At 51.6% G+C, this 13,511-nt stretch overlaps 1 protein-coding gene across 35 annotated transcripts in view; it reads right to left on the reverse strand.

The window, feature by feature from the left end:
• The window catches only part of LOC147116285 (cyclic nucleotide-gated channel beta-1-like), a 441,619-nt gene that overhangs the window by 187,342 nt on the left and 240,766 nt on the right, over positions 1–13,511 (reverse strand). For all 35 annotated transcript variants that reach the window (XM_085991115.1, XM_085991081.1, XM_085991080.1 and 32 more), the window contains 3 exons: positions 12,948–13,046; positions 5,410–5,567; positions 4,534–4,698 (listed from right to left, as the gene is read on the reverse strand). In XM_085991115.1, the coding sequence (XP_085847241.1) occupies positions 4,534–4,698; positions 5,410–5,567; positions 12,948–13,046 (422 nt within the window). The remainder of the gene's footprint in view (positions 1–4,533; positions 4,699–5,409; positions 5,568–12,947; positions 13,047–13,511) is intronic.

A 13,511-nucleotide genomic window follows, 5' to 3' on the forward strand; every position in this document is an offset into this window, starting at 1 on the left:
ACCAAAGTTGGTCCATTGCAGTCAGATACGGGGGAATATATAATGGGAAATAAGGAAATGGCAGATCAACTAAATGCATACTTTGGGTCAGTCTTTACGAAGGAAGACACAAAAAACCTCCCTGGGATATCGGGAAAAATAGGGACATTGGCAAAGGAGGAACTGACGCAAATCAATATCTCTAAGGATATGGTGTTAAGGAAGCTAAAGGGATTGAAGGTGGACAAATCCCCAGGGCCTGATAACATGCATCCTAGGGTACTGAAGGAGGTGGCCCTAGAGATAGCGGATGCACTAAGGATGATTTTTCAGAATTCATTAGACTCGGGAACAGTGCCGATGGATTGGAGGGTAGCTAACGTTACCCCACTATTCAAAAAGGGGGGTAGGGAAAAAGCAGGTAATTACAGACCTGTAAGCCTTACATCAGTTGTGGGCAAAATGCTGGAGTCCATCATTAAGGATGAAATAGCGGAGCACTTAGCAAATGGGGACAGGATAGGACAGAGTCAACATGGATTTACAAAGGGTAAATCGTGCTTGACTAATCTATTGGAATTTTTTGAGGGAGTAACTGGTAGAATAGATGGGGGAGAGCCAGTAGATGTGGTGTACCTGGACTTCCAAAAGGCCTTCGATAAGGTCCCACATAAAAGATTAGCATGGAAAATTGAGGCTCATGGGATAAAGGGGAAAGTTTTGGCGTGGATAGGGAACTGGCTGTCAGATAGAAAACAGAGAGTTGGAATAAACGGCTCATTTTCTGAATGGCAGGCAGTAACAAGTGGGGTACCACAGGGATCTGTCCTGGGCCCCCAGCTGTTCACAATTTACATTAATGACCTGGATCAGGGAGTCGGATGCAGCATTTCCAAATTTGCAGACGACACTAAACTAGGAGGTGGGGTGGGCTCAGAGGAAGAGACCAGGAAGCTCCAGAGCGATTTGGACAGACTGGGCGATTGGGCGGATAAATGGCAGATGCACTATAATGTGGACAAGTGCGAAGTTATCCACCTTGGGTGCAGGAACGGGAGGGCAAATTATTATTTAAATGGCAATAGATTGGGAGAGGGGGAAGTACAGAGAGACCTGGGTGTTCTTGTACACCAGTCACTGAAGGCGAGCATGCAGGTGCAACAGGCGGTCAAGAAGGCAAACGGTATGCTGGCCTTCATAGCAAAAGGGTTAGAATACAGGAACAGGGATACCTTGCTGCAGCTGTACAGGGCACTGGTGAGACCACACCTCGAGTACTGTGTACAGTTTTGGTCGCCTCATCTGAGGAAGGATGTTCTTGCCATGGAGGGGGTGCAGCGGCGATTCACCAGGCTGATACCAGGAATGGCGGGAATGACCTATGAGGAGAGACTATGTAGTTTAGGGATGTACACACTGGAGTTTAGAAGATTGAGAGGGGACCTCATAGAAGTGTATAAAATTCTGACAGGTCTAGACAGACTGGATGCAGAAGGAATGTTTCCCTTGGCGGGTGAGAACAGAACTAGAGGACATAATTTAAGGATAAGGGCTAAACCATTTAGGACAGAGATGAGGGGGAATTTCTTCACTCAGAGAGTGGTGAACCTGTGGAACTCATTGCCACAGAGGGCAGTGTACGCCAGCTCATTAAATATATTTAAGAGGGAATTAGATATATTTCTACGGGCAAAAGGGGTTAAGGGTTACGGAGAGAAGGCGGGGACGGGATACTGAATTAAAGGATCAGCCATGATCTCATTAAATGGCGGAGCAGGCACGAAGGGCCGAATGGCCTACTCCTGCTCCTATCTTCTATGTATGTATCTATGTATCTATGACCTGCCGGTGGATATCCACCTGTTGAATCTGCAGCTGATCTGTGTACCAAGTGTGTTTACACAGGCACTAAAACTTCAATATAAATACTGGGGCCAAGACACTGCTGCACTGGAGAGATCCAGCACTATAAAATGGTTCAGCTCCACTCACTACCTGCCCCCAATGAAGGTCTTTTTTCCTAATGCTGTGTAGAATACAGCATTTAATATGTGACAGGAGTAGATATTCATATAACCTGGCTTAGTCTGGGAAAGAATACCTTCTTTCTTTGGTAAAACTCATCAGTGAGTGCTCTAGCCACTATGGTTTTCCCATACAGATATTCACTGGTCTCAGCCAAGCAGCCAGAGAGAAGGTCACTTATACAAAAGCAAAATACAGTGGATGCTGGAAATCTGAAATAAAAACAGAAAATGCTGGAAATACTCAGCAGGTCAGGCAGCATCTGTGGAGAGAGAAACAGAGTTAATGTTTCAGGTCGATGACCCTTTGTCAGAACTGGAAAACCTTGTCACTTGGTTCCCCTCAGGAGGGAGGTGGAGGGTATGTCACAGGCAAGCCAGTGTGTTCATCTCCATGGAGATGGTTATAGAGTGACATTGCTAGAGACCGAGGGGGGAGTCCTCTTCTCGAATGATGCATTAATGTTATGTAGATCACACTAGCGTTGTGGCTTTGTAAGTGGCTGAGAGATGTAAACCAAGGATTCTGCACCTGCATTAAACCATAATTGTGAATGGAAGGTTTGTTCCTGGAAATAATCCACCAATTCAAACAAAATCTCAGCAAAAAATAGTAGGAAGAAAACCAAGTGTGAGTGGTTCAGGTGTGTGCAGTGCGGTGTTTGGATGTATCCACATAACTGCAGGCCAGATATGTATACCCCAACGGGGAAAACCCAGGAAATGGTATAGTGATGTTTTGATGGTAAGTGACTGTGGCATGGGTGAAGGGACAATGAAGCATTATAAAATGGAACAACTGATTTATGCACTAAGGTTCACCTAGGTTGTCTAGACATAGTTTCCAATCTAATGTTCAGTCTACATTAAAGCTCCTTCACTCCTCAGGGAGTTTGTTCATTGCATGAATATTTAAAAAAAGAACGCTTACTTTATGGTTTTGTGTGGGTGGGCAGGGATTTTTTTTTGTGCAACAAGGTGTGAGATAGCAGTGATTGGAATGGAGTACCTTGTACATCTAATGTCTATGCCAAGCACTCCCAGATTAGCACTAGCACAGGCTAGATATAGATTAATGCTCTCTATAAACTGCCCTGCCAAGCTTTCCCAGGTAAGTATAGTATGAGTTACATGCAGTGTAAAGTTCCCTCTCCACTGCTGTGACAAACATTCCCAGTTAGGTATAGCACAGGTTAGGTACAGAGCTAGGTTCCCTCCACACTTCTGTTTGGGTATAGCAAAAATTAGGTAAGGAGTAAAGCTTTCTTTTAACTGCCTCAACAATACACCTTAACCCCAATTTTAGAAGTGCATCTCCTATTGCACCAATGTGCTATTTGTATTTCCACACCAGCCATCCTTGTCGCTCTCTATTTGAAGGTGATGGTTTAGTGCCAATTTGTGGGGAGTTTTGTGTCATGGACTTGTGTTCGCTCACAACTTTGTTTCACTTATGGTTCATACAGCCAGCAGAGAAAGGAGACTTTCCTTCTATTAGGCTGGGCTGGTTTCAAATGCAAGCCACAGAAACAAAGTACAATGTGTCCATCCACTGCACCACACAATAATCTGCTTGATACTTGGTAGCGATATTGGAATCTGCTGAAACCACAGCAAAGACAAGATGTATTTATTTGAACCAAGTCACAAAGAGAATGTCACTTTTTTTTGCCTGAACGCACCACAGAATCACATCCAATACAATTTATATAAATGGGAAGATGGTCAAAACTGAAACTGTATATTAATGGAAGTCACACCTAACATCTCCCAGACTGGTTGTTCTAATCAACATTGTTCTTTTACTGCCTGTAATACTGACATCATAAGATCCAGTCAATTAGTTATTGCCTGGACTAGTTATTGTTGACTATGTCCTATTCTGAGCGATAGTATAAATTAGTTACTACTAGCATTACTTGGACCATATCTTGTTGACTAGTTATCACTCAGATGAGATCCTGTGGACTAGTTCATGTTCAGATTAGCTCCTGTTGCCTAGTTACAGCAGAGACTACAAACTTTTGACAAATTATTGCTCAGGCTAGTTCCTGTTCATCTAGATATTGCTTTGATTAGATCCAGTTGATAAGTCACTGATCAAATTGTTGACAGTTGCTGCTCAGGCCAGTTACTGCTTAGATTGTTTCCTGTCGGCTAGTTAGCTCTCAGACTAGTACTTGTTGACTAGTTCCTGTTGAAACAGTTCTTGCTGAGGTAAGGTCCTGTTGACTAGCTACAGCTCAGGCTAATTTCTGTCACCCAGTCTTTGTTGACTGCTTACTACTCAGATCAGATCCTACTGATTAGTTCCACCTCAGCTAAGATCTTGATGATCAGTTACTGTTCACACTTGTACCTGCTGACTACCTCCTGATCAGATAAGATCCTGCGGACCAGTTACTGCTCAACTAGGTACTGCTTGGCTTAGATCCGGTTGACAAGTTACCAATCAGACTATTGATCGGTTGGCGCTCAGACTACCACTTTTTCAAACATTACTTTCAAAGGTAGTCCCAATTAAACCTACTGCTGAAGGGATCAACACTGGATGGAAACCCCACTGCTTTAATCCGCCTGATCCAAGGTTCAGTTTTAAACCGGCAGCACATCATTTCACAGTAGTGCTCCTCCTCCTCCTCTTCCTTCTCCTCTGGGGGTGGGGGTGGGGCTTCTGGGGCCTTCTTCATTGGTGCTGTAGTATAAAGTAAAGTCAGATTTATTTGTGAGCAAGTGAAAAAACATTTCAGCTTCCCCAATAGAGCAAATTATTTTTTAAAAACTTGCATTTCTATAGCGCCTTTCATGACCTCAGGAAGTCCCAAAGCTCTTTACAGCCAATTAAGTACTTTTGAAGTATAGTCACTGTTGAAATGTAGGAAACTCGACAGCAAGGAGTCACAACCATATCCTCACCACCCACCCCCTCACCCCCGCTGCCCCCTGCTGTTGTGGGCAGTGCCCCTAACCCCAGGATTTGGGATAGAATCAAGGGCACATCCATGGGGTTGACAAAAATTCCACCCCAGCCTAGATCCACCCCCTAGGAGGATGTCTCAGGAATTTCCAGGCCAAATTTGGACATCAGATAGGAGACTGTCATCCCACCAGTCTGGCCAGGTTTGTAGCCCAAGTCAGAGAACTGAGAGGAGAGTACATTAACCCTTTGAGCCATCCAATTCCCCCTGTTCTGTTTGCATCTTCCTGTGTTCCTCCACATTCATTGCAACCTAGTCCCACTGTATGACGTTCTGTGAAATCTTCACTGAGGCTCGTTTAGTAGTTCAGACAAACTGTCCAATTATGCCAGTCCATGATTTCACATTGTCGTTCAATGCACAGACTGTTTACCAACCCCATCCCGATCACCATGTCCTGACCCCAATTCTCCAATCCCTTTACTTACTTGCAGTTGGGCTTTCCTCATCTTCAGATGCGTCAGGGTCAATGAGTTTTTCCTTGACCTGTTCTGTTCGTTCCTTAAAGAGTTTCACCAGCCCTTGGAGACGCTCATTAATAATAGCACTAGTAATACTTGTTGTCGAACCCTGTTGATCACTGAAACTGAACAATAAAGGTGAATTCAGGCACTTAGGTTTCCAATACCAGGTGTGTCTGGTGCCAGTGTTAAAAATGTAGCCTGAGGGCACTAGTGTCGAAAGCATCAATATTAATTTCAGCCCAGGTGTTGTGCTGCTGTGAGAAACCATACTAAATACAACTTATTGCAGAATAAGATGATTGTAATTCTAGTAACCTTGTCCATTCACAAATATACATATCCCTTGTGTAGGGCATGTGCTCCATTGAAACCTCCTTTGTAAACATTGGCACACTTTATTCACCACTCGGCCCCACTGGCACATCCTGCTCACCCACCGGCCCCACTGGCACACCCTGCTCACCCCCCAGCCCCACTGGCACACCCTGCTCACCCACCGGCCCCACTTGCACACCCTGCTCACCACCCTGCTCATACTGGCACACCCTGCTCACCCCCCAGCCCCACTGGCACACCCTGCTCACCCCCCGGCCCCACTGGCTCACCCTGCTCACCACCCTGCTCATACTGGCACACTCTGCTCACCCCCGGCCCCGCTGGCACACCCTGCTCACCCCCCGGCCCCACTGGCACACCCTGCTCACCCCCCAGCCCCACTGGCACACCCTGCTCACCCACCGGCCCCACTGGCACACCCTGCTCAACCCCTGGCCCCACTGGCACACCCTGCTCAACCCCCAGCCCCACTGGCACATCCTGCTCACACCTCGGCCCCACTGGCACACCCTGCTCACCCCCCGGCCCCACTGGCACACCCTGCTCACCCCCCAGCCCCACTGGCACACCCTGCTCACCCCCCAGCCCCACTGGCACACCCTGCTCACACTGGCACACCCTGCTCACCCCCGGCCCCACTGGCACACCCTGCTCACCCCCCGGCCCCACTGGCACACCCTGCTCACCTCCCGGCCCCACTGGCACACCCTGCTCACCCCCCAGCCCCACTGGCACACCCTGCTCACCACCCTGCTCACACTGGCACACCTTGCTCACCCCCCGGCCCCACTAGCACACCCTGCTCACCACCCGGCCCCACTGGCACACCCTGCTCACCCCCGGCCCCACTGGCACACCCTGCTCACCCCCCGGCCCCACTGGCACACCCTGCTCACACTGGCACACCCTGCTCACCCCCCAGCCCCACTGGCACACCCTGCTCACACCTCGGCCCCACTGGCACACCCTGCTCAACCCCCGGCTCCACTGGCACACCCTGCTCACCCTCCGGCCCCACTGGCACACCCTGCTCACACTTGCACACCCTGCTCACCCCCCGGCCCCACTGGCACACCCTGCTCACCCCCCAGCCCCACTTGCACACCCTGCTCACCCCCCGACCCCACTGGCACACCCTGCTCACCCCCCGGCCCCACTTGCACACCCTGCTCACACTGGCACACCTTGCTCACCCCCCGGCCCCACTAGCACACCCTGCTCACCACCCGGCCCCACTTGCACGCCCTGCTCACCCCCCGGCCCCACTTGCACACCCTGCTCACCCCCCAGCCCCACTTGCACACCCTGCTCACCCCCCGGCCCCACTTGCACACCCTGCTCACCCCCCGGCCCCACTTGCACACCCTGCTCACCCCCCAGCCCCACTGGCACACCCTGCTCACCCACCAGCCCCACTTGCACGCCCTGCTCACCCCCCGGCCCCACTTGCACACCCTGCTCACTGATACGCTTATCAATTACTTCATAAAAGGTGGTGAGTCGAAGAAGAGATGATGAGTCGAAAGAAGAGATGAATAAGGCTTTTATTAGCTAAGAAGAGACCATGCTTCTTCGTGAGTGACTGAACAAGTCTGAACGAAACCCACACAGTGGTGGGTGGAGTCAGCTGAGGCATGCCTCCATACACAGCGCCACCCAGAGGTGGCAATATACAATACAGTGGTTTACCACATTCACCCCTTGTTTAATGTGAAGTCCGGCGGGGTGAAGGGTACTACAAGTTAAGTCTATCAGGAGGCCTTGTCTGACGTCCTGATCGTCGTGGTGGCGGCGGTGGTGTTGCAGCATCCGACGTCGGGTCTGGTGTCTGGGTGGTTGGCGAAGATTCCTGGGGCTTTGGCATGCCGTCTGCAGGGGTTGGGTTGGGAGGGGTGGTGGGGGATAACAGTGGTAAGGGGGATAACGGTGGTAAGGGGGATAACGGTGGTAATTCAGGGGTACCCGAGGGTGCGAGATCTCGTATGGAGACCGTGTCCTCCCGCCCGTCTGGGTATGTCACCCAGGCATACTGGGGGTTGGCGTGTAGGAGGTGCACCCGCTCGACCAGGGGGTCCGTTTTATGCGTCCTCACGTGCCTCCGCAGTAGGACGGGCCCAGGAGAAGTCAACCATGCCGGTAGCGAGGTTCCCGATGTAGACTTCCGGGGGAAAACGAACATTTTCTCATGAGGGGTCGCATTAGTGGCAGTACAAAGCAGTGACCGAATGGAGTGAAGCGCTGCAGGGAGGACCTCCTGCCAGCGGGAGGTCGGAAGGCCCTTAGATTTTAGTGCTAAGAGGACTGCCTTCCAAACCGTCGCGTTCTCCCTTTCCACCTGGCCGTTCCCCCGGGGGTTGTAACTGGTGGTCCTGCTCGTGGCGATACCTCTTGTTAGCAGGTACTGCCGAAGTTCATCGCTCATGAACGATGAGCCCCTGTCGCTATGTATATAGCTGGGGAACCCGAACAGAGCGAAGATGTCATTCAGACACTTGATGACCGTGGTACTGGTCATGTCTGGGCAAGGGATGGCAAAGGGGAAATGGGAGTACTCATCAACTATGTTGAGGAAGTACACATTGCGGTCAGCGGAGGGGAGGGGCCCTTTAAAATCGACGCTCAGGCGTTCGAAGGGGCGGGTGGCCTTGATCAGGCTTGCTCTGTCCGGCCTATAGAAGTGCGGTTTGCACTCGGCGCAGATTTGGCAGCTCTTGGTCATGGTCCTGACCTCCTCGATGGAGTAGGGCAGGTTACGGGATTTGATAAAATGGAAAAACCTGGTGACCCCCGGGTGGCAGAGGTCATTGTGGAGGGACTGCAGCCTATCACTCTGCGCGTTGGCGCATGTACCACGTGATAGGGCATCTGGGGGCTCATTGAGTTTCCCTGGCCGATACAAGATATCATAATTGTAGGTGGAGAGTTCGATTCTCCACCTCAAGATCTTGTTGTTCTTGATTTTACCCCTCTGCTTATTATTAAACATAAAAGCTACTGAACGCTGGTCAGTGAGCAGGGTAAATCGTTTCCCGGCCAGGTAATGCCTCCAGTGACGCACCGCTTCTACAATAGCCTGGGCCTCCTTTTCGACGGAGGAGTGTCTCGTCTCGGGGCCCTGGAGGGTCCTTGAGAAAAAGGCCACGGGTCTGCCCGCCTGGTTAAGGGTCGCGGCTAGGGCGAAGTCGGAGGCATCGCTCTCCACTTGGAAGGGGATGGACTCATCCACCGCGTGCATTGCGGCCTTCGCGATATCGTTCTTGATAAGAGTGAAGGCTGCACACGCCTCTGGTGTCAGGGGGAAGGAGGTGGCTTTGATGAGGGGCCTGGCTTTGTCTGCATAGAGGGGCACCCACTGGGCGTAGTAGGAGAAAAACCCCAGGCATCTCTTCAGTGCTTTTTGGCAGTGGGGAAGGGGTAGCTCCATTAGGGGGCGCATTCTGTCGGGGTCGGGCCCGATGACTCCGTTCTCCACCACGCAGCCGAGGATGGCCAGGCGCTTGGTGTGAAACATACATTTTTCCTTATTGTACGTTAGGTTCAGCCGTTGGGCCGTACGGAGGAAATTTGCTAGATTAACGTCGTGGTCCTGCTGGTCGTGGCCGCAGATGGTGACGTTATCCAAATAGGGGAAGGTTGCCCGCAGCGCGTTCTGGTCAACCATTCGGTCCATCTCCCTTTGGAAGACCGAAACCCCGTTGGTGACGCCGAAGGGGACCCTAAGGAAGTGGTAGAGGCGGCCGTTTGCCTCGAAGGCAGTATACTGGCGGTCCTCATGGCGGATGGGCAGCTGGTGGTACGCTGACTTAAGGTCGATGGTGGAGAATACTTTGTATTGCGCAATCTGATTGACCATATCAGATATGCGAGGGAGGGGGTACGCGTCCAGCTGGGTGTACCGGTTTATGGTTTGGCTGTAGTCGATTACCATGCGGCGTTTTGCAGTGGTTTTAACGACTACAACCTGGGCTCGCCAGGGGCTAGTGCTACCTTCGATAATGCCCTCCTTCAAGAGCCGCTCCACCTCAGAGCTGATAAAAGCTCTGTCCCCGGCACTGTACCGCCTGCTTTTGGTAGCGATGGGTTTACAGTCGCGGGTGAGGTTAGCGAACAGGGGGGGGGGGGACTTTTAATGTGGAAAGGCTGCAGGTGGTTTGCAGCGGGCGATTTAAAAGTTGTTGGTTGCAGACTGTGAGTGGGGGGAGGGGTCCACCGTATGCTAGTGTGACACTCTTAAGGTGGCACTGAAAATCCAACCCTAGCAGGACGGCAGCGCAAAGACGGGGCAGGACTAGCAGTTTAAATTTTTGATATTCAGTGCCCCCTACTGACAGGGTCACCACACAGTAGCCGCTGATGTCCATTGACTGGGACTTGGACGCCATAGAAATGCGATGGTGCGTTGGCAGAATCGTGAGGGAGTGGCTACGTACCGTGTCGGGGTGGACGAAACTCTCTGTGCTCCCGCTGTCGATCAGGCAACTGGTGGCGCGGCCGTTTACCGCGATATCCATCATGGAGCTGGATAGATGGTGAGGGTGGCCTTGATCCAGCATGTGGTCCCGTGTCCCACGGTTTCGATTGCCATGTCTCGGCGCCGTTACGGGGGTATGCCTCGAGGTTTCGGTGGGCCTCCTCTAACGAGAGCGCAAGGGCAATGGCCGTCTTCAGGTCGGGTTCCTTGCTTTCTAGCAGTCTCTGCCGGGTGTGGTCTGACTGGAGGCCCCTGACGAAGGCATCACAGGCGAGTCCCTGCGCGTGCTCCACAGCCGTTACCGCTTTACAATCGCAGTCTCTGCAGAGTGCCAGTATGTGGCTTAGTGAGTCACTATAGTCATCCGCCGAGACGGTGGTCGGTTCCGGTGACGAAATGGCGGTTGAGTGCGTTGGATACGATGGCGGCGGATGCCATGCGGCCGGGGGTACACAAAATGGCGGATAAGATGGCTGCTCCCACGGCCCGCACGCTGCGCTGCTGGCTGGCTTCCCCTTGCAGGCGTTAGCGTAATGGCCTTTCTTCCCGCAGCCCGAGCAGGTAGCTGTCTTAGCTGGGCAGTGCGCTCTGGGATGTTTTAACTGGCCACAGAAATAGCATTTTTGGGCCTGGTTACTGGGCATCGAAGCAGTTCTTACCGGAGGCTGCTGTCTCGGTTGGGTCGCTGCAGCGGTTGGTGCCGGGGGCGGCGGTCCCGTGTCCCACGGTTTCGATTGCCATGTCTCGGCGCCGTTACGGGGGTATGCCTCGAGGTTTCGGTGGGCCTCCTCTAACGAGAGCGCAAGGGCAATGGCCGTCTTCAGGTCGGGTTCCTTGCTTTCTAGCAGTCTCTGCCGGGTGTGGTCTGACTGGAGGCCCCTGACGAAGGCATCACAGGCGAGTCCCTGCGCGTGCTCCACAGCCGTTACCGCTTTACAATCGCAGTCTCTGCAGAGTGCCAGTAGCGCCCGTGCAAATGCCCCTACCGATTCTCCCGGTTGCTGCCTGCGGGATCCCAAGAGGTGTCGGGTGTAAATTGTGTTCACTGGGCGCGTATATTGCCCTTTTAGTAGCTCGAGGGCCGCCACGTACGTATTAGAGTCCCGGATTAGCATATATACTTGATGGCTCACCTGGGCGGTCAAAATTTTCAGTTTGTGATCCTCCTCTGTAACCTGTGAGATTGCGAGGAAGGATTCAAAGCAGCTCAGCCAGTGTTCAAACTTGGCTGATGCACCCACATCTTGAGGGTCGAGGTCCAGGCGTGGTGGTCTGAGGGCTCTCAGCAATGTCTGCTGTATCCGTTGCTGTTGTTGCTCCTCAGGTGTCGCCATTTAACTTTTAGCTAATAAAATTGATACGCTTATCAATTACTTCATAAAAGGTGGTGAGTCGAAGAAGAGATGATGAGTCGAAAGAAGAGATGAATAAGGCTTTTATTAGCTAAGAAGAGACCATGCTTCTTCGTGAGTGACTGAACAAGTCTGAACGAAACCCACACAGTGGTGGGTGGAGTCAGCTGAGGCATGCCTCCATACACAGCGCCACCCAGAGGTGGCAATATACAATACAGTGGTTTACCACACTCACCCCCCAGCCCCACTTGCACACCCTGCTCACCCCCCGGCCCCACTTGCACACCCTGCTCACCCCCCGGCCCCACTTGCACACCCTGCTCACCCCCCAGCCCCACTGGCACACCCTGCTCACCCACCAGCCCCACTTGCACACCCTGCTCACCCCCCAGCCCCACTTGCACACCCTGCTCACCCACCGGCCCCACTTGCACACCCTGCTCACCCCCCGGCCCCACTGGCACACCCTGCTCACCCCCCGGCCCTGCCGGGCTCTGATCTGGGGAACGCCCGCAACGGCCTGACCTGTTGGTGTGCCCTGCTTGCTGTCCCTAATCCCACTAAGCCTGATGACAACACATAAATGCTCCCAGTTCCTCCACTGCTGCTTCCAGCCTCTGCTTCTGCTCCCTTACAGCCTCTATTCATGGGATTGAGCAGCAGGACAGCTGGGAATTAATGAAATAAATAAATATATGCAGCCTGGAATCCTGCTTTTGTGGTAGGGGGAAAAGCCGGAAATTAATTGAATAAACATGGCATCAATTCAGGGAGTCCAGCTTCTGGGGCTGAGTTCCAGCTGAGAATTGATGAAACAAATGTATGTGCCCTGAATATGCGCAATTGGGCTTCAGGCAAAAGCACGGTATCACCAAATTAATTAAATGAATGGGATAAATTAAATCAGACACCCACTCTTTCCCCACTCCTCTGTGGCCCTCAAGTTCCCCTTACTGCCTGCCCTCTCTCTCTCTCCACTACTCCGTATCCATTCCTCCCTCCAATTACACCCCCCAGTTTACCTTTATTCCAAACTGCAGCCCTGACATAAGGGGCCAAACCCAGGTGTTTAGGTGGGAACAGCCACCCATAAGCAGTTGAGTGCATGTATCCCTGTGCACTGTCCCCACCCAGGGACACCTGGAATAGAAAACTTGCCCTTTTGATGTCATTTGCAGCCAGCGCCATTTGACATCTTCCTGGAACAATGGGGGGGGGGAAGGAAATGCATCAAAAATAATGGCATCTGTAGCAGTAGGAAGGACTTAGTAAAAATCAAGCATTAAAACTACGATAAGCACCTGTTAGTCAAGAAATAATGTAAATCTAGTCTTACTGACCCATCATCAGCCTGGAGGTTGGTCTGGCTGTGCCAAGCCTGCACAGGTAACTCCTTGGATGATTCATCCACATTGTCTTCATGGGAGGAGAGCTTATTTCTATTCAATAAAGAAAATTAGATCGTAGGTCATTGTTCAAAGCCCATCAAAAGCCATCACAGAGGGACTCCCAGCTCTGCCAGGAGCCAGCAGGATAAGCAGAAGGGTTTAAACTAAAATGGCAGGGGGTTGGGAACCTGAGCAGGGAGACAGAGGAAAGGGAAACAAGGATAAAAGCAAAAGATAGGAAGGAGAAAAACAAAAGTGGCAGTCAGAGAAATCAACGGTTTAAATCAAACATGGCCACAGTAAATAATAATTCTAATAGGTCTAAGAGCGTTAAAAAAACAAGCCTGAAGGCTTTGTGTCTTAATGCGAGGAGCATTTGTAATAAGGTGGATGAATTGGCTGCGCAAATAGAAGTAAACAAATACGATTTGGTTGGGATTACGGAAACGTGGCTCAAGGAAGGCCAGGACTGGGAACTCAACATCCAGGGGTATTCGATGTTCAGGAAAGATAGGC

Source organism: Somniosus microcephalus, chromosome 6 (assembly GCF_052327205.1).
Source record: "Somniosus microcephalus isolate GS21.2 chromosome 6, FLI_Smic_1.0, whole genome shotgun sequence".
Classification (NCBI taxonomy): Eukaryota; Metazoa; Chordata; class Chondrichthyes; order Squaliformes; family Somniosidae; genus Somniosus; species Somniosus microcephalus.